Source organism: Corythoichthys intestinalis, chromosome 21, assembly GCF_030265065.1.
Source record: "Corythoichthys intestinalis isolate RoL2023-P3 chromosome 21, ASM3026506v1, whole genome shotgun sequence".
Taxonomy (NCBI): Eukaryota; Metazoa; Chordata; class Actinopteri; order Syngnathiformes; family Syngnathidae; genus Corythoichthys; species Corythoichthys intestinalis.
The window spans coordinates 22,499,168-22,519,420 of NC_080415.1; the positions used below are offsets into that span (position 1 = coordinate 22,499,168).

The window sequence follows — 20,253 nt, forward strand, 5'->3', positions numbered from 1 at the left end:
TAACTTTTCTGTAGCCGAAGTATTCCCATACCAGTGATTGTTTTCTTCAATGGGGGGAAAAAAAACACCTCCCCCAGCCATCGTGTAGCACAGCTGACTCACTGACACTGAGAAACAACCGGTGGGGAGGGTTGAGCCTTGCAGCTGCAAGCGAGGGATATCTCCCTGCATTCTTGGGACATAAAAAATAGCTAATACAGTAGGGACGGTATGATGGAAAATTTTTGCAGTTTTGAAACGTGACGTTTTTATACCACGGTCAACCTTGAAACAGGTAATTGGCACATATATATATATATATATATATATATATATATATATATATAATCTCATGTTCATAGTTTTTAAAAAAGGATGTCCAACGTTAAAATGTTTTTTTGGGTTTTTTTTTTTATCACATGGTGCCCTCTAGTAAGAACAGTGTTATCACGATAACGCTACTCACATTAGGTAACACATTAGGTAGCATGTGTATTTAATCATATCATAATTTCAAAATACATCTCCAAATCTAAAAATAAAAAAAGAAAAGAAAGTAAACACATTTTTCTTTGGTTAGTGCAACCTTATTGATCAAAATGCTACGCAAAAGGTGAACATTTTAAGTTTTATACCAATTTCATCAGTCTGAAATTTGAAGTGTGACTTTGTAGGACAGAATTCGACAAACATAAAAATACAGTTGACTGTGTGTGTCCTTAAAATGTTGACGCTTGTCCCTGAGACAACAAGAGGAAAGACTGCGACGTCAACGGTCACAGTTCGTCGTGCGCCGCTCGCTCCTTATCCTCGTCCACCTTCAGCTTGAGCTCCTCGGCCGTGATGCGGCCGTCCTTGTCGCGGTCCTGGTTGGCGAACATGTCGGCGATCACCTGATCGGCAGCCGCCCCGGGCTTCAGCCGACCTTTACCTTCCAACACCTGCAGCTTGATGAAGTCTGCGAACTGCAAAACACCAAGGTAAACGCAAATGAAGAATGGAAGGGTGAAAATAAAGCCCAAAAGTCAAGGTGAATGTTTTTTCACCTCTTCTTGGGGCACAGCGCCATCCTTGTTGACGTCCATGGCCTGGAAGAGATCCTCGGGCGTGTCCTGAAGCCACACGAACAGATAACCCGGCGGCACGCCCTTCTGCACGCGCACCATCTCAATGTCGAACATCAGCACGGCGCTGCTAGGCACTCCCGGGGCTGAAACATACAACAACGAAAAAATAATGTTTGTCTTTATTACAGTGGGGCAAATAAGTATTTAGTCAACCACCAATTGTGCAAGTTCTCCTACTTGAAAAGATTTAGAGAGGTCTGTAATTTTCAACATGGGTAAACCTCAACCATGAGAGACAGAATGTGGAAAAAAAAAAAACAGAAAATCACATTGTTTGATTTTTAAAGAATTTATTTCCAAATTAGAGTGGAAAATAAGTATTTGGTCACCTACAAACAAGCAAGATTTCTGGCTGTCAAAGAGGTCTAACTTCTTCTAATGAAGTCTAAGGAGGCTCCACTCATTACCCGTATTAATGGCACCTGTTTTAACTCAATATCGGTATAAAAGACACCTGTCCACAACCTCAGTCAGTCACACTCCAAACTCCACTATGGCCAAGACCAAAGAGCTGTCGAAGGACACCAGAGAGAAAATTGTAGACCTGCACCAGGCTGGGAAGACTGAATCTGCGATAGGTAAAACGCTTGGCGTAAAGAAATCAACTGTGGGAGCAATTATTAGAAAATGGAAGACATACAAGACCACTGATAATCTCCCTCGATCTGGGGCGCCATGCAAGATCTCACCGCGTGGCGTCAAAATGATAACAAGAACAGTGAGCAAATAATCTCTGAACCACATGGGGGGACCTAGTGAATGACCTACAGAGAGCTGGGACTACAGTAACAAAGGCTACTATCAGTACTACAATGCGCCGCCAGGGACTCAAATCCTGCACTGCCAGACGTGTCCCCCTGCTGAAGCCAGTACAATTCCAGGCCCGTCTGCGGTTCGCTAGAGAGCATTTGGATGATCCAGAAGAGGACTGGGAGAATGTGTTATGGTCAGGAGAAACCAAAATAGAACTTTTTGGTAGAAACACAGGTTCTCGTGTTTGGAGGACAAAGAATACTGAATTGCATCCGAAGAACACTATACCCACTGTGAAGCATGGGGGTGGAAACATCATGCTTTGGGGCTGTTTTTCTGCAAAGGGAGCAGGACGACTGATCTGTGTAAAGGAAAGAATGAATGGGGCCATGTATCGAGAGATTTTGAGTGAAAATCTCCTTCCATCAGCAAGGGCATTGAAGATGAGACGTGGTTGGGTCTTTCAGCGTGACGATGATCCCAAAAACACAGCCAGGGCAACAAAGGAGTGGCTTTGTAAGAAGCATTTCAAGGTCCTGGAGTGGCCCAGCCAGTCTCCAGATCTCAACCCCATAGAAAATCTGTGGAAGGAGTTGAAAGTCCGTGTTGCCCAACGAAAGCCCCAAAACATCACTGCTCTAGAGGAGTTCTGCATGGAGGAATGGGCCAAAATTCCAGCAACAGTGTGTGAAAAGCTTGTGAAGAGTTACAGAAAACGTTTGGCCTCCGTTATTGCCAACAAAGGGTACATAACAAAGTATTGAGATGAACTTTTGGTATTGACCAAATACTTATTTTCCACCATGATTTGCAAAAAAAATTCTTTAAAAATCAAACAACGTGATTTTCAGTCCCCCCCCCCCCCCCACATTCTGTCTCTCATTTTTTAGGTTTACCCATGTTGACAATTACAGGCCTCTCTAATATTTTCAAGTGGGAGAACTTGCACAATTAGTGGTTGACTAAATACTTATTTGCCCCACTGTATGTGTTGCGACAGTTAGCAAAAGATATATCAAAAACTGTAGCAACCATCTAATCCATTTTGACAGAATTCGACGTCTAACGCCGTCAATGGCAGCCAAAGAGTTAAGGTCACCTCCTTTTTCTCCATGACCCAAATGAGGCGGCACGGTGACCAGCCGCCTCTCCCCCTCGCACATGCCCCGCAAAGCCTGTTCCAGCCCATCGATCACCTTGTCCGAGCCCAACACGGCGTCTTGGAGGTTCTCATAATCGTGTCTGTTAAAAGTAATTTGACTTTTTCTTTTTCCGCGGCAAGTTTGACTCATTTTGATTGGGCATGCTAAACAGGAAGTAGTATGCGGTGTGACTCACGAAGAGAAGAGGCGTGTGCCATCCACCAGGGTGCAGTTGTAGTGGTAGTGGACCAGGTCGTCCACCTCTGTGGTCAGGTTGCATGCCGGGGGTCGGTGGAGGACCTGAACGTCCACTTGGTCGCTCGGGTTATGGAAGTCGATGACGTGGATGTCAAAGACCAGTACGGCGGAAGGTGGGATCACATTACCTGGAAAAAAATGGGAGGATTTTGAGGAGTTAAGGCATTCATTTGATTTTGTGTCTATCATAATGATTGTTTTTTTTTTTTCCCGATAAAATGTACTTAATTGTATTGCTTTTTTCACCCCTACTCAATTGATATCAACTGTTCTGTAATATTTTTTTATATTTTGTTTTACATTCTAATTAGAGCTGGGAATCTCTGGGCACCTAACGATTCGATTACGATTACGATTCAGAGGCTCCGATTCAATTATAAAACGATTATTGATGCACCCCCCTCCTTTTGTTTTTCTCTCTTTTTTTTTTCAATGTCTTGTACATTAGTTCCGAAATTGTTCAAAAATACTTTCAGGCTAAACCACACTACTATTTCAGTATCAAGTTAACATATAGCAGTAAACAAATATAAAAAAATAACATTAAATAAAAAACTCCAGTCCCCATTCTGTATCAGCAGCTTTAAACTACATTCAATTAGTTTAATGTTGTGAATCAACCGTTAAATTTGTTAAAATTGCTCCTGTTATTCCATAATTTCCCTTTTGTCTACTTTCGACATGTGAAAGTTTTAAAACTATTTTAAAGATAGATTCAAGTCAATATTTTACCGATTTAGGAGTATTTTAGATAAAAAGTTAATTAGGTTTGCTTGGAAGGCTCGCTACAACAGCCTTACAGGGAAGTGTACTGCTTTAAGATGGCGGCCATTTATAACGCCAGCATCTAGCTTTTTGTAGATGTGCTGCTAACACTACCAAATCTATATTGCATCTAGTCCTACATAAATGATATCCACCGTAACATTATATGGATGTACTTGTAGCAGCTTTTCGGCAGCAGTCAGGTATGTTGTTGTGTTTTTTTATCTCGTTGCATGAGTTGAGCTAGAGCCGTGAGTTGAGCATTGGCATTACCCGAGGGGCCGGGTAATGGGAAGCATGATGTTTAGCTACTCTCACTCCGTTCCGTCCCGAAGACCGCGCGGCGCGCTGAGTGTTGTGTACTTCCGCTTTACTTGGCATATTTCAATGATCGGAATTTGGATGTTTGTGAATCGTTCTCGAATCTTCCACGGCCGAATCGTGAATAATCTAAGAATCGGAAATTTTGCACACCTCTAATTCTAATGTATCATTTACATTGTAGGATCCGAAACACTGAAAAGAGATTTTATGAGGGAACGACTCTGAACTTTTTGATGCCCCTACTCATGGAGACTCCTATATGCTCAAGGGTTTAGGTTGCTGAAAATATTTGAATTTTAAGTTTTTGAAAATAGGCCCCCTACAGAGTGGCCCCACGCCCAGTTTCTTGTCGACTGATAGTGAAGTCTATGCTTCTGTCTCCACATTACCAAATTATTATTGATCACTCGCATTTTTTGACCGCATTAGGAAATCTCACGTCTTTTAATACCACAACAAAATCTACTTTGAACGTAACCTACCCGCTCCGCCTTGTCCGTACGCCAGGTGCGGCGGGATGATGACCCTCCTTCGCTCACCCATGCAGACCCCCAACAAGGCCTGGTCCATACCTGCGATCACGTAGCCCATTCCGATGTACGTGTTGTATGTGGTGTTCCTCTGGTAGCTATACGCACATATCAAATCAACAGAAAAACAAAATTGAGTTGCAACCTTAGTCAAAATACATTTTTTGTTAAATAGTATTCTTTTTCCTCATTTGGACTCATTCACTGCCAGTAAAGACAATAGACATCCAATCCATTTGTACTTTGTGAGTTCAAATATGCGCCTGGCTGACCTGGTATCGAAGGTGACGCCGTTCAGGAAGGTTCCGTTGTAGTGGTAGCGGATGTAATCCCCTGCCACGGTCCGGCGATCACACGACTCCGGCACTGTCTGCTCCTCCACTGTGATGTTGTCTTTAGGATTGTGGACGTCAACTAACAGGATATCAAACACCAGAGTGGCGTGGGGGGGAATCTCCACTCCTAGAGGGTGACCGTAGAAACAAAGCAGAAGGAATAATGTAAAGGAATTTAAGACGACCTACCTGACAAAATTCAATGCAGTTATACGAGACTTGACGATTTTAAAATTGCAAGAGCCCCGATAGAAGAAAAAAATATATATAACAGGGGTCGACAATATAAATGGCACCGTGGCCTTGACATACTTTTAAAACTGTCAGGGACACCAGAACGCCTAACCACTTGCCCGGTGGGGCCAGTAAAAATAACATGTTGATTAAAATAAATAAATAAATAAATCTTATTTCACATTAATTCCCAGTGGTTCCGTGTTTTGATGACGTTACGCTATCCCGATCAAAGACAAATTTACAGTCTATACAGCCAGCCGTTGCTCTCCGTGAATCGTAAACACACCTTGTTCGCTCGCACGCTCCCGTGTGAACATGCGCAACCTGATTCATGCTGCTGATTGTTTGTTAGTATCTTAGTACCAACTTAACGTTATATTACATGATGACATGTTTCTGAAACCCCCAGCACCCGGCCAAGCACAGCGGGAAATAAAGATCACTCAAGAAAGAGAAAGTCACCGGCGGAGGGGAGTATAAGTGAAATCCAATATGAAAAGAAAAGAAAAGTTTCAGCCCCAGTGGCGAGACCGCTGTAACTGGCTCGTCTATGATGAGACAAAAAAACGATTTCCTGTGAAGTGTGTAGATCTATACCCACATATGCAGACAAGTAAGATAGAGAAAGGTTAACGAGTATGAAACCTATGGTGTGACCATAACGTGATAATTCATCCGCATGACTACGGAGAAAATAATATCGTCATAACGATGGTCTAGCTTGAAAATCGTTAGCCATAATTGCCTTAGTCATCTCTTTGACTTCTAAATTGTTGCCATGACACCCGAGCCGGGGGAGACTTCCAGAGGGCGGTAATGGGAAGACAGGAAAGCTTCAACCAGATACAAGGCTATCCCGCGGGCCCGCCTTCCCCTGGAGCTCTCGAGAAAAAAAGTGTTTTTTTGTGTGCGTTTGTTTCCCAGAAAAATTTAAATACGTGTAAGTGGTCAGTGGAGTCGATTTGGGTTTATTCATGTTTCTGGTTGAGTAATTCGGGTTCCGGGCTGGGGCACCCCGTAAAGTTGAAAACGGGTAAATGCTGATGCCACACGCCAGTTGCACGCCAACGTTACACAAAAATAATAAAAATTATAAACATCATTTTAGCGCAAAAACTCACTTTTTAATAAATGTACCTCCAATAAAATAAATGTTATTCAAGCAAATTGTTCTTTTTCGTGATTATTGGGATCAATAATTGACACGTTGACCTGGGCCAGTGGTTTTGATCGTGGGGCCAGTGAACTTCTGGGCTAGTGGCTAATTTCCCCTATTATCTACCCCTATGTAATTATAATAATAATAGTAAAACTAGTTTGAATGTAGTATTGTCAAGATAACAATTTTCAACTCGATATTGTTACTCAAAAAATATTTGATACCATTTTTCATACTACATAAATAGTAGAAACTGCAATTTCTGGAGAAATTACAATGGGGGTAAAAATAGATTAATTGTATGGTTGTTGTTGTTGTTATTTAAATTAACATGGGAAATGCAAAAATATACCCCTATTACTATCAAGAGCATAGCAAAATCAAATTCCCCCCATTACAACACATTTCTGGTGACCTGTGTTAGTGCAAAAACAAAAAAAGTGGACATTACACTGTGTTGTCATTTTAATCTGTTTGAGCGGGGCATGTGCGTTAATGCGTCAAATATTTTAACTTGATTAAAAAAAAATAATTACCGCTCGTTAACCCGATAGTTTTGACAGCCCTAGTAATAACCTGAACAAAAATGTTTTTTTTGTTTTTTTTTTAACTTCTAATTTTAAAATTAGCTATCCATCATTTTTTCATCCATATGGAATAAGCTGATTGGACTATTATACAGTACATTTAAATGGTTGAAGTCAGGATTGATTTAACAATAGGAATTGCCCAACACCTCTAAATATCACAAAACAAATGTTTTCAGTGTATATTTACAAAAACAAAATGCTCTATTATGAACATTTCAACCCCCTTCTCACATAACGGACTAATCCATGTTGTTACTACACATACTGTATATACAGTATACTTCATGAATAAGCAATGTAGTCCTGGATCATCATTTACCTGAGCCTTTTTCTCCATAGCCTTTGAAAGGCGGGATGACGATATGGCGGATCTCGCCCACGCACATGCCCAGAAGGCCCTCATCCATGCCTTTGACCAGCCATCCCTCGCCCACCAAGGAGTCGCGAGTCTGCTTCCGCACGTAGCTGCGTGGGGCTCATACAAGCCAAAAAGTCAAACACATAACAGACAACACCCCTGCGTGACAGAGTACAGACAGCACACACAAAAGAGTCACTTGGACCGGAACGGAAATGTCATCCCAAGTCAAGCCAGAGGCGTCGCCCCCCCCCCCCCCCCCCCCAAATCCACCAGTCCGGGCCCGACTTCACCTGGAGTCAAATGTGGTGCCATCCAGAAGAGTGCCGTTGTAGTGGTAGCGCACAAAGTCACTACGCATCACTGAGCGTTTGCAATCTTTGGGGGTGCTAATGGTTTTAGTGACCACCAGGTCCGCTTTGTTCCACAAATCCAACAGAAGGACGTGGAAGACAATCGTCGTGTCCGGAGGGATCACGTCGCCTGCAATCAAAGAAGAAAGATTTTATTTTCAAAGCTACAGTACATACCATATCTGCACAACTTCCCCCAAAATTATAATCCCCATTATTCTGATCAATATTGTAATCGCGATAATTAACCAGGATTATTTAGCATGCTAGGAAAAAAGATATTTTTACTGCAATATTTCTCAGCAAAGTATGCAAAGCTTTCAGTGTAAAATTAATTATCATTTTAGAATTAATAATAATAGAATTTACACTAGAGCACCAGGGGCACTGGAAGTCACTCACAGCAGGGGATGCTGAGGATCTTTTTTTAGTGTTTTCCATCCAAAAACAGCAGTTTCAGTCCAAATTTATCATGCTTGCGCGTATTCTCCATACAGGGCGTGCACAATGGCAGCACACGCGCATGCAGGATAGCTTACGTACTACAACTAGGCTACTAAAAAGACAGCATTCTATTTCACCTACAGTGTGTGTTGGAGTTTTTGTATTGGAAATAAAAGCGCCCATGTATTACAACCACTAGCAAAAAGTATGGAATCACCAGTCTCAGACGAGCACACACTCAGACATTTTATCATGTAGAACAAACTCAGATAAAAAGCTTGAAAAAATAATGAATTAGTTCCAAAGTGCAAGTCTTTAGCATTCAAAAACACTAAAAGAAATGAATAAAAAACAATGTGGTGGTCAATAAATGTTAAATTTATAGAGCAAGTGCAAGGAAATATATATGGAATCACTCCATTCTGAGGAAAAAATATGGAATCATGAGAAACAAACAAAGAAATAACAATCACAACACATCTGTAGTATTTAGTAGGACCACCTCTGGCTTTTATGACAGCTTGCAGTCTCTGAGACATGGACTTGATAAGTATTCTTCATCAATTTGGTGCCAACTCTCTTTGATTGCAGTGGCCAGATCATCCTTGCAGGTCGGAGCCTTGCTGTGGACCAATTTTTTTTCTCAATTTCCACAACAGGTTATCAATAGGGTTGAGATCTAGGCTATTTGCAAGCCATGACACTGACTGTATGAGTCTTTCTCCAAGGAATGCTTGAAGAGTTTTAGCTCTGTGGCATGATGCATTGTCATCTTGGAAAATGAGAAACATATTTTCAATTGAAGGGATAAGAAAATTTCAACGTAAACTGGTGCATTTATTGAAGATTTAACCACAGCCATCTCCCCAGTGCCTTTGTCTGACATGCAGCCCCTTATCATCAAGGACTGAGGGAATTTTGATTTTTTCTTCAGGCACTCATCTTTGTAAATCTCACTGGAACAGCACCAAACAAAAGTTCCAGCATCATCACCTTGTCAAGAGTCGAGAATCTGCATTGGACAAGGTGTCAAGAGTCAAGAATCTGCATTGGACACCCCTTTTTCACAAAACTAAAATAAATTGCACACAAATATCCAACAGCGCTATGCACGGCGGCAGCTCAACAGCAAAAACAAACACGGATGTGGCCACACTGCAAGCATGCCTTACCTATTTGAAGACACCAAAGGACAATCATCTTCATTTTTTAGCTCGAATTGAATTTTAGAAAATCTCGCTGCTTTTGCAAAGAAAAAAAAAAAAAACGCTAATTCGTTTTTGTGCCATGTTATTTCTTCCTCTGTCTACAGTGAACTTTTCCATCCATCCACCCATCCATCCATCCATTATCATCCGCTTATTCCGGGGTCGGGTCGCGGTAGCAGCAGCTTTAGCAGGGAAGCCCAGACTTCCCTCTCCCCAGCCACTTCAGCCAGCTCCTCCGGCGGGATTCCAAGGCGTTCCCAGGCCAGCTGAGCGACATAGTCTCTCCAGCGTGTCCTGGGTCGACCCCGGGGCCTCCCGCCGGTGGCCATGCCCAGAACACATCGAGTAGCGGCTCGACACCAAGCCCCTCCCGGATGACCGAGCTTCTCACCCGATCTCTAAGGGAGAGCCCGGACACCCTGCGGAGGAAACTCATTTCGGCCGCTTGTATACGGGAACTTTTCGAATAATGCCTTATTCAAGCAAGGTGTCAGGTGGTGACCATATTATTAACCCCAAAAAACTTTCAACATATATATTTCATCCCAAAGTGAAATACTCTACTGTTTAAATATGTTTTATTTATTAAAAAACAAAACAAACAAACAGAAAAGAATCTACCAGAACTTTTTTTTCCTCGCCAACACCAGGGGGTGCTGCAGCACCCTCAGCACCCCACTTCCCGCACCGCTGTACAGCACTAATATATACCCTTACTACTTCACGCTTCAAACTTTGCGCCTTCAGTCCATCACAGATTTTTTTTCCAATTAAAAAAAAATAATAATACAGATGAGCAGCCCCCAACCGATCGCATAGTCTCACTCTCACTCCCTTCATCCCTCTCCCTGCTCTTTATTCGTCAGACATGTCACTGCAGTAGCTTATTAAAGTTAACGATGTTGACAGATGTTTGTGTGTGATCTTGCCAGAGTCATAGACTTCAAAAGCTCCGCATGCGTCAATCATCATTTAACTTGTTAAACAGTTGCTGTGGCAACTCATTGTGTGTAAGTGAGCAGCTTGAGAGGATTTGAGTAGACTCACTATGAAGCATTTAATAAGGCCAAGTATTTTCCTATTACTTTACCAGTGTTTAAAAACAGTTCGGTGGGATAGTCACATGTTTAAAACTTATCATAATCATTACATTTGAAGTGCTTAAAAACTATTTATTAAAATATAAGTATATATACAGTGGTACCTCGACATATGATCGCTTCGACACATGATCTTTTCGACATCTGACGTAAAATTTGACTCGCCATTTGTTTCTACATCCGACGACATGCTCTAAATACAACAATCTATGACAGCGCCGCAGTTTCTTTGTTTTCCCGCAAGACGGACGCACGGCAGATTTTCCTGTGAGAGAAATCAGCATGGGTTCCAACAATGTTAGTGCAGATGGTGAAAAAAAAAGGAAAAAGGTGATGCTTACCGTTACCACTGACATGAAGATAGATAAGAAATATATAAAATATAACCGTGGGGTGCGCATCTGTGATATGGCTCAACAATACAGCCATAGACAATCTATGATCTCGGCCGTCCTCCTCCATTCACCAGTCTTTATTTTATTAGTTAAGGTGACAATTACTATTGTTGTAACATCGCCAAAGAAATCGCCAGCTTTGTCAGGTTCTAATCATTTGTTCCATCAATGTCTAGTGTCCCCCGCAGCTAGTAAACAAATTGAAAGTAAAAAGGCTCACTGTCAAGTCAGCCACGCGTTGCATTCAGGTACACCACGCCAACACATTCACCACATTAGAAACTGGTTTGTTACATTATCACAGGTGTTATTTTTACAAATATTATATTATTATTCCGATTTTTATTCGTAATTTATTTGTTTTGCTCTTTGGAATTGATATTTGCAACAGTAACATCAGAATTTATTAAGAATTTAGTGTAGGTTTTCAGGCTGTGGAACAAATTCATGGAATTATAATGAATTCTTTTGGGAAAATCTTGCTCGACATACGGCCATTTCGAGTTACAAACAAGGTCCTGGAACGAATTAACTTTGTACATAGCGGTACAGCTGTACGTATTTTTATCTAATTATACTTTGGGGAAAAAAAAGTGAAAAAAAAAAACATGTCTTACACAGATCTCTTTCCAATGCTAAATCTAAATAAATACACTGAACACACACACACACACAAAAAAAAAAAAAAGTGGGGGGGGGGGGGTGGGTTGTGCTACTTGCGCTTTTTTTTTCGGTGGGTTCTGGTCATAGGCGGAGTTTGACTTTTTGGGCAGGGAGGGGGGGCACAACATGTTGATGACCCCGAACCGGAGTGTCAGCAATAAAATTAACTCACAAGAATATTTATAATAATAAGTTGACGATGATCGTTTTTTGTTTCCCATCATTCTTGAAGGGAATTCTAAATCAGGCTGCTAAGGCAATACTTTTCGCCAAGATCGTCAACCTTTGAATATGGTACGCCCGCCGGTGTCATGCCAATGTAGTTACCCCAGTCAAAAATTGTATCCCCTGGGCGGAGCTATATGGAGGTAGATTTGTGTCTTTATTATTCAATCCAAAAAAAAAGTTCTGAAACCCAAAAAAATGCATCTGAAAGCTATTTTTCTTTGATTTAATTTTTTTATTTGAATTTTTTTTTTTTTTTTTTCTTAGTAATTTTGATTTGTGTTTGGGCCACATTTTCGCTAGGATGTTTTTGTCTTTATTATTCAATCAAAAAAAAAAAGTTGCTTCAAAAAAATTTATATTTTAAAAAGGAAAAATCACTTCAATCAAAAAGAACAATTTCAATCATACAGAACGTTTTTGAACGTGAAAAAATAATTGAGATTGCAAAATTTGCATTTGAACACTTAATTTTTCATTGAAAAAGATTTTTTTTTTTTGATTGAAGCAATCCTTTTTGTGTTTGGGCCAGATTATGGGTAGGACATTTGTGTCTAAATCATTCAATCAAACAAAAAGTTGCTTCAATCAAATATATATATATATATTTTCAATCAAAGAAAAAAACCATTTGAAAAATAAAATTGCACTCCCCTAATTTTTTGTGTGTGTGGGTGAAAATTATATGCAATGCAAATGACCGTCGAAGGTGCTCGTCACACGATCTGTTCAAAAAATAATCTTGACCCATTATAAAAATATATCTTTTGGTTCATTTCATTCATTTTTGTTGCAGTTTTATTGCTTTACAATTTATATATATATATATATATATATATATATATATATATATATATAGAAAAATCAATTTAATGCAATTACACTTTTCGGCCACCGGCCTGGCCCCCCCTTAAAATACGCTTATGGTTCTGGTCCTCATTCGCGAAAAACGAGGGCTCACTGTACATACAGTAAAACCCAAGCCAATGGCGGTTTCTTGTACTTCTAATTCGTTGATCCGCACCTCTTATTTGATTTCATGGCAAGGATGTGATTGTGTTAACTTTTCTTTTAGCGGTTACCTGCTCCGGTGCTGCCGTAGGCCAGGTGCGGAGGGACGGTGATCATCCGACGCTCGTTGACGCACATCCCCATCAGGCCTTTCTCGATGCCTGCAATCAGGCGACCCTCCCCGAGAAGGCCCACCTTGGCTGCCCCTCGCTGGTAACTAAAAAGGGAAAGAAAAAAAAGAAAACATCATACGTGTCAACTCTTAGCAGAAAACTGCAGCAACGACGCCATCTACCGCACAAAGTTACACTCAAGACAAACTTACTATTCGCGATCAAATCATCTAGTTGGCCAAAATGAGGTGGGTCTTTACCTGGAATCGAACGTTTTTCCGTCGAGAAAAGTGGCGTTGTAGTGATACCGAACTTGATCTCCGTCTTGGGCTTGCCGCGTACAAGTTGGTGGGATAAATTGCCTGTTCACGACTACATCGCCGAGCGGGTTGGGGTTGCAGCCCACCGAACACACCAACACGAACAAGATGCAACAGGCAAACATTTTCACAAAATAAAGTTGAAAAATGAAAACATTCGTGGTGATAACTGTTTAGGTTTTGAAGTGGGCTGCAGACGTGGACGACCTCCAAAAGACTGTCTGAAGCCTGCAGGCAGCTTTTTTGAGTAAGGAATGTCGTATTTGGGGGTGTGGGTAAAGCCAATTTAGTGAAGTTAACGATAGAGGAGGAAGCAACGCGCTTCCGGTGAAAAACAACTTCCGGCATCAAAATAAAGTGCTAGAATGTAGGATAGGGGTGTAACAAAATATCGAAATGGTGGTATATTGCGATATGTATTTTTATATCCCAAAAGGTTATTGATATGCTCCTGCCAAGAATCGAGATATCGTTTTGAAAAGGCGTCAATGTTTAAAAAAATAAAAATAAAAAAAAGGAACCAACACGAAAAACCAAAATGAATAAACTTTCGTTCATAAACGTTCGTTCATTTGAAACCTGACCATTCACAGTCATTCATTCCAATTTTGGGGGCATTTACAGATCACTTCCTGTAAAGTTTGAGTTACTGCCTATTCATTTGGGAGATTCCCGGGTCATTTCCTGTTCTGTAACCCAAAAGCAACAGGAAGTGACCCATAAAATGCGTCCAAATCATCAGGAAGTGACCTGTAAAATGCCCCATAATCAACAGGAAGTGACTGAAAATCAATAAGGTAATGACCTGAAATTAGAAGTAAGATCTTAAGCCCGAACCCGACCCGAATTTCGGGCTAACTATGCTAACTTTTTAAAATAAAATATATATTTATATACTGAAGGAGACCTTTTCTCGTAGGTACCGTCTAACTGTCTGCATTACTCTAACACACTTAATATAATAAATCAGGGAATAGAATCGTTTCTCGTATTTACCGTTTGACTGTTTATATTATTCTAACACACCCAATATAAAATAAATAGCACTTATACTGTAGTTTAAGGAAAACAAGCAGAATACAGGGCATAAGAGATAAACAACCCCTTCTTATCACGGAAGCTCAACGTGTGCGTCATGCAACTAACTGAGCAAGATTGACGCTAACAAGCCCACGTCTGCAGCACCAACTCTCCCAATCAGTTCGCCCGGCCAGTCCAGAACAAATTGCAGGACGCCCTGTCCCAACACAAGGAACACCGGAAAACGCCCAATATCCAACTGATAACATGACTGACAAGACTGCAAGAGCCCCTTTGACGCTGAGGTGGCAAAATCCACAATCCTCGTTGCCGTGACAACAGTAACTCCCGAATCCTCCTGTCCAATCCACAAACAGACAATAATCTTAAATAAACACACCCTTCTTCCTGCCCACGCCCCGCCCAGCGAGAACCTTCAAAAGATTGAATGTTTAACTAAGCGTTGTCATTTTTCTCGGGAACCTTTTGTTAACATGTGATAGGGTGACCTTGCTTCCCCGCCTGAGTGTTTCTGTTTCGCCTTGCCGTTTTGACCGCTGTCGACATGAATAAATTGTCAACTTGTTTACGAAGAGCCTTCTTTAAACCTTTCAAAATGGAGTCAGTACAAAGGGTTAAGACTAACGTGAACGCGCAGAGTTTGGCCTTCTGGCCGGATTGTCAGGGACTTGCTGGCCCGGGTCGTTGGAGCTGCGCCAGCGCGGGTCCGGTGGTTCGGCTGGCGCGATTCCGGCAGTCTGGCTAGAAGGTCAGATTCCTTCAATCTGTAGACTAAAACGATGTATGGATGTTAAACTAAGGAATACTTGTTCTAAAATAAATAATTTGGCTAAAAAAGAGAAGGTGCTGTATGGTAGTTGCAACAGGAGCCGCAGAGTCAGAGCATGCCATGCACCCTCCTTTTAATCTTCCCCTCTGCAAGTCCGCAAAACCGCATCTATTACATATTTTTGACCCGGTATTTCGATATGGAGCAGCAAGAAGTTAAAAACAAACTAAAGACGGGGGAATTGAAAAGACAAACACGCACCGGTAAGTGTGGGGTGTGGAGAGGCTGCCACTGACGGCCATAGATGTTCAATCATTTTGAAGTGGGAGGGATGGCAGCAAATCATTCGCTGCTACCCCTCCTACTTCAAATGGATTGGACGTTTATTAGTGATAAACTCATTCCAATTCACAGCAGAACCTTCTTTTTCTTGTTCATTAGTTGTTTTGTAGAATATCCTAATATGATTTCCTGACCAATGTATCGATATCATGAGAGCATCATTTTCATGAGTTTTGAATCGCAAATCGGATCGAAAGGTACCAAGAGGTTCCCGCCCCTAGTGTAGGACAAAAAATCTTAACTCATTGACTACTATTCACCAGAGGTGGGTAGAGTAGCCAAAAAAATTGACTTAAGTAAGATCTGCGTTAGTTCAAAATATTACTAAAGTCAAAGTAGTCATCCAAAAAACGAACTCAAGTACAAGTTTAAAAAAGTATTTGGTGAAAAGAATACTCAAGTAATGAGTAATAATATTGTGAGTAACTGCTTAAGATGTTGTTTAATGGTATTTTGTTATCTTAGCATAAAGTTATCTTCATTAACTGTTGTTATTATTCTACACTACAGGGTGGGGCAGAGCAACTTGCTTATTTAAATTTGGCGCCCTGAAGCGATGGTTACTCTGAGGATGGTAGGGATGGACTTATTTGAGAGGGTGGGGCTTAAAGTTTGGTTCTTAACGTGCTGTATTCATTTTGTCTTTATTTTTTCAGGAACTCCAGTGAGCATCTGAAAGAGTTCAAATCATTTCCATTCAATCGTTTCCACATCGTATTCGACTTACAAGCGTCCTCAAAGAATGACTAAAACACCAATTTCAAGGTACAATTGTACACAATACTCATTTTGAACCAGAAAAAAATATTTGCCCAGAAGTAGTTTCCATCTTTTATTAATTTGCATAGTTCTTGTACAGAGAAGTAAAATTACATTTCTTTTTCAGACCAAGAACTAGCAAGCGTTGACTTGTATTCTATGAAAGCAATCAGATTTCCCAATAACATTGAAATGTTCTTTTGAATAAGGTGGGAAACATCTTGCTTTTCCAAATCTTTAACATCATTGCTGTTAATACTATGTCATGAATTCATCCGAGGCGGTTGGGAGAGTGGGCAGGGGGGCTATTTAGACAAAGTAAGCAGTAAAAAGTACAAATATTTTGAAAATATAGGGAGTAAAGCGAAAAGGTCAGCAGAAAATGAAATGTAAAACTATTGCAGATACCTGAGAAATCAACTAATTTCACATAAACATAATAAGGTACAGATTCGTTTCTATGAAAAGGCTTCCCATTGTACTTTTATTTTGAAATCGCATCTGTTAGCTGCCAAAAAAAGGTACCTCAAGGACGTTTTTAGAGAGCTGTAAAAGGCCCTGTAAATGGTCTTTCTTTTAATATGATATATAATATAATATAATTATGTAAAGTGCAGCATTTCCCAACCTTTATTGATCCAATTCATGTATGACGTATTTGAAAATTTGTACACCACCAAGCAAAAATGTCACAACGTTAATCATGTTGACGTATTATAAAAGCTGGACCTGTTTGATATGCCACTTTTGTGAATACAGTGGTACCTGTACTTACAAAATTAATTGGTTCTGTAAGTAGTTTCGTAACTTGAAAATTCTTTAAGTAGAGACGCGTTTTTCATGTGAATGCCCTAATCTGTTCCAAGCCCCCCAAAATTGAGACATAAATCTTAAATAATGCTTAAAAATGCGTCAAAACATGTAACAAATACACGTTACAAATAGATTATTGCACAATAAACATAAAATCAGAGTTGTGCATAATGTAAAAAAACAAGAATAGCGTAAAGAATAAAAGCTAATACACTTATGTAAAGCTGTTGGAACACGAGAGGCGTAAGGGGACACTGGGATACACATACACATACAGCAGAGGTCCCTCTTAGCCAATTGGATGGCAGGAATGCTCGGAAATAGCCAATGGCAAAGCAGCTATAAGTATGCTACGTTCAGTAAACTGGGAGCTGCGAGTAGCAGCCCGTCCTTTATTTTTGCGTTTCGTATCCTTAATTTTTTTTCCGTAGCAAGAGGCAATATTTCCCTTTGAAGCGTGTTTTAACCTGATTTAACCTGAAAATTCTGTTTGTAGGGCATTTGCAAGTAGAGGTACCACTGTATTTACACTTTTAATGCCAGACTCAAAAAAACATATCTATTGAATAATAAAGCTTAAAAATTCCAAATAGCGTACCGCACAAATGCTATTTTTAGACCGCAAGGCTGCGTGACGTCACCATCATAAACCGGAAGGGGGTCAACATAGAAGCGTGCTCACATACAACCCATGCTAGTATTGCTTGTTTTCTGCCGGTAATCCTTCAAAAAAAAAACGTGCCGAGCAGACACTGCTGCTATGGAACATGTAGAAATGACTGTAGACATTATGACAGATGAAGGATGTTTTCTTCATACCTTTCCTGGAGCCAAAAACTCAGAGGAAAAACATGTAAACAATGGATCAACTTGTGCGGATGTCCAAAATCCCAGTTTAAAGCCAGCAAGGTGAAGCCATTCACCGTCACATGCAGTAAACATTTTGTTGAGGGCCATGGTTTTACAGATGACAATCCTTATCCATTGCCTGCCACAGCCTGCCCCGAAGAGATAAGTCATTTTGATATTTTTACTTATTTCTAAGGCTGTCAAAATTTTCGTGTTAACGGGCGGTAATTAATTTTTTAAATTAATCACGTTAAAATATTTGACGCAATTAACGCACATGCCCCGCTCAAACAGATTAAAATGACAGCACAGTGCCATGGCCACTTGTTACTTGTGTTTTTTTGTGTTTTGTCACCCTTTACTGGCGCTTGGGTGCGACTGATTTTATGGGTTTAAGCACCGTGAGCGTTGTGTGATCATTGACATCAACAATGGCGAGCTATCAGTTTATTTTTTGATTGAAAATTGTACAAATTTTATTAAAACGAAAACATTAAGAAGGGTTTTAATATAAAATTTCTATAACTTGTTCTAACTTTTATCTTTTAAGAACTACAAATCTTTCTATCCATGGATCGCTTTAACAGAATGTTAATGTTAATGCCATCTTGTTGATTCATTGTTATAAATAACAAATACAGTACTTATGTACAGTATGTTGAATGTATATATCCGTCTTGTGTCTTATCTTACCATTCCAACAGTAATCTACAGAAAAATATGGCATATTGATTACGATTAATTAATTTTTAAGCTGTGATTAATGCGATTAAAAATTTTAATCGTTTGACAGCCCTACTTATTTTGTAGCGTGGTGTTTTGCCGTGCTGCACCTGACTACCACTGTTGTTACCTTTTCTGTTGTTAAAAAAACAACTCTAGTAAGGGGAAAGTGTAAAAAAATTAATAGAATTAAGATTTGTTATTGTTGAAAAAAATTAAAAGTGATCGTTGGTTGTCACTGAGTAGCACTTGCAATTGCTACACAAAAATATATTACCCCCAAGAACGGTCAGAGACCTAAGACAACCAGAGGATATAATATATGAGAGAGAAAGGATAGCCTGGTGAAACAGGAGAATGTCATTGTCAGTGGTGTAAAGCAATTCACACAAAAAAAGGTGTCAATAAAAATGCTACCTCTGGATCAGGACGGCTCTTTTTCCCGTCTTTTTCAGCTCTCGACACTCATGCCATCTCTTTAACTGAACATTTGTATGTTCTTCTTCCACATCTTTACCAGTGAATTTAGCACAAGAGACATCATTTTTGGATAGCATTGGTAGGTTTAGCTCAGTAAACATCTCGTTCCTACACTATTTACATGCATCTAGCATGAAGAACAAAAGCAAGTTAGACCCCCCTAGCAACAGTTGCTAACGTCATGAATATTAATGAGCAAAGGTGACGTGTTACGTGCAGTACGCTATTAAAGATTTTTTTTTCTCTGAAAGGACGAAGAAGTGGGAAATTTTCATGTACAGTTCACAATCTATACAAACATTTGCTCAAGAAGAATTCTGTGGACTACGGAATAACTAAAAGTGTCTTATTGTAAGGCGGGATTTAAACATGCAGTCAGCACCATGTGAAAGTTAAAAATAAAAGAAACATCTAGGTGAACACTGGGTCCGAACACTTTTTTTCCCTGGGGACTAAATTTGTGATTGTATGTTAAATGGGTTACAGACAGATTACTGCTTTTACACATTATCCACACCCAGAGATACATTCACACATCAATGCATATTTACGTATAAGAGCAGAAGAGGTCGCTACTTGCAGATATCTATATTGCCATTAAATGTGCAGGGGCGGAGTAGAAGCGGCATGTCCATCATGCCTAGTGACATCATCTCGTGAAAGACGGGATGGAAGAAAAAAGAAGGAAAGGGGAAAAGATGGTAAGAGAACAGGGCTTCCACAGCGGCCCCAAAAGGGAGGATAGTACCTTAAAATGTCCCACATGCTCAGGGAATTTGTTTGGAATGAGGATCAAACACCGGAAGATCTGAGGATATGCAGAGAAGAGTAGAAAGAGAAAAAGCAGAGAAGAAGAAATATCATCTACAAGGATAGAAAACTAAAACTGGAGAAATTGTGCTTTATTATAATTTTCTCTATTTGCAAAAATGGCAGCCCAGCTAGGTTCAGGACTCAAAGGCGGGGTCGTACCTTCCTCTCCGGATGTTTCTGTATTCACGATGAAGACAGAACCAAGATGTGGAGACACAAACAAGACAACTTTGACTTTGGTGGTAATTATAAAAACGTTCCTCTGTTATTCACTG

General features: G+C 40.2%; 2 protein-coding genes across 3 annotated transcripts in view; both read right to left on the reverse strand.

The window, feature by feature from the left end:
* Nucleotides 1–334: 334 nt before the first annotated feature.
* fkbp10b (FKBP prolyl isomerase 10b) lies at nt 335–13,658 on the reverse strand. Its single transcript, XM_057826739.1, has 10 exons — nt 13,330–13,658; nt 13,028–13,173; nt 7,851–8,040; nt 7,519–7,664; nt 5,151–5,340; nt 4,831–4,976; nt 3,198–3,387; nt 2,959–3,101; nt 1,026–1,189; nt 335–944 (listed from the first exon to the last, which is right to left on the reverse strand). Exons 1-10 carry the CDS (start codon nt 13,512–13,514, stop codon nt 756–758), a joined length of 1,689 nt encoding a protein of 562 aa, XP_057682722.1. The 5' UTR covers nt 13,515–13,658; the 3' UTR covers nt 335–755.
* A 779-nt stretch (nt 13,659–14,437) lies between these two features.
* The window catches only part of LOC130909834 (disintegrin and metalloproteinase domain-containing protein 11), a 38,284-nt gene continuing 32,468 nt past the window's right edge, over nt 14,438–20,253 (reverse strand). The window contains exons 26-27 of one of the 2 annotated variants that reach the window (XM_057826738.1): nt 20,138–20,155; nt 14,438–19,973 (exon numbers count right to left, since the gene is read on the reverse strand). In XM_057826738.1, coding sequence (XP_057682721.1) covers nt 19,958–19,973; nt 20,138–20,155 — 34 coding nt within the window. In that variant the 3' untranslated portion in view covers nt 14,438–19,957. Of the gene's footprint in view, nt 20,156–20,253 lie in introns of both variants that reach the window. The other variant, XM_057826737.1, reaches the window with a different exon arrangement.

What these genes read in the sequence shown, in the direction of transcription:
- fkbp10b (XM_057826739.1), bottom strand. Translation starts at nt 13,514, where the DNA reads ATGTTTGCCTGTTGCATCTTGTTCGTGTTGGTGTGTTCGGTGGGCTGC. An exon ending in CTATGGAGAAAAAGGCTCAG is followed by an intron (nt 5,341 to 7,518) that starts GTAAATGATGAT and finishes GTCACCCTCTAG; the next exon opens with GAGTGGAGATTCCCCCCCAC. An exon ending in GGCACACGCCTCTTCTCTTC is followed by an intron (nt 3,102 to 3,197) that starts GTGAGTCACACC and finishes TACTTTTAACAG; the next exon opens with ACACGATTATGAGAACCTCC.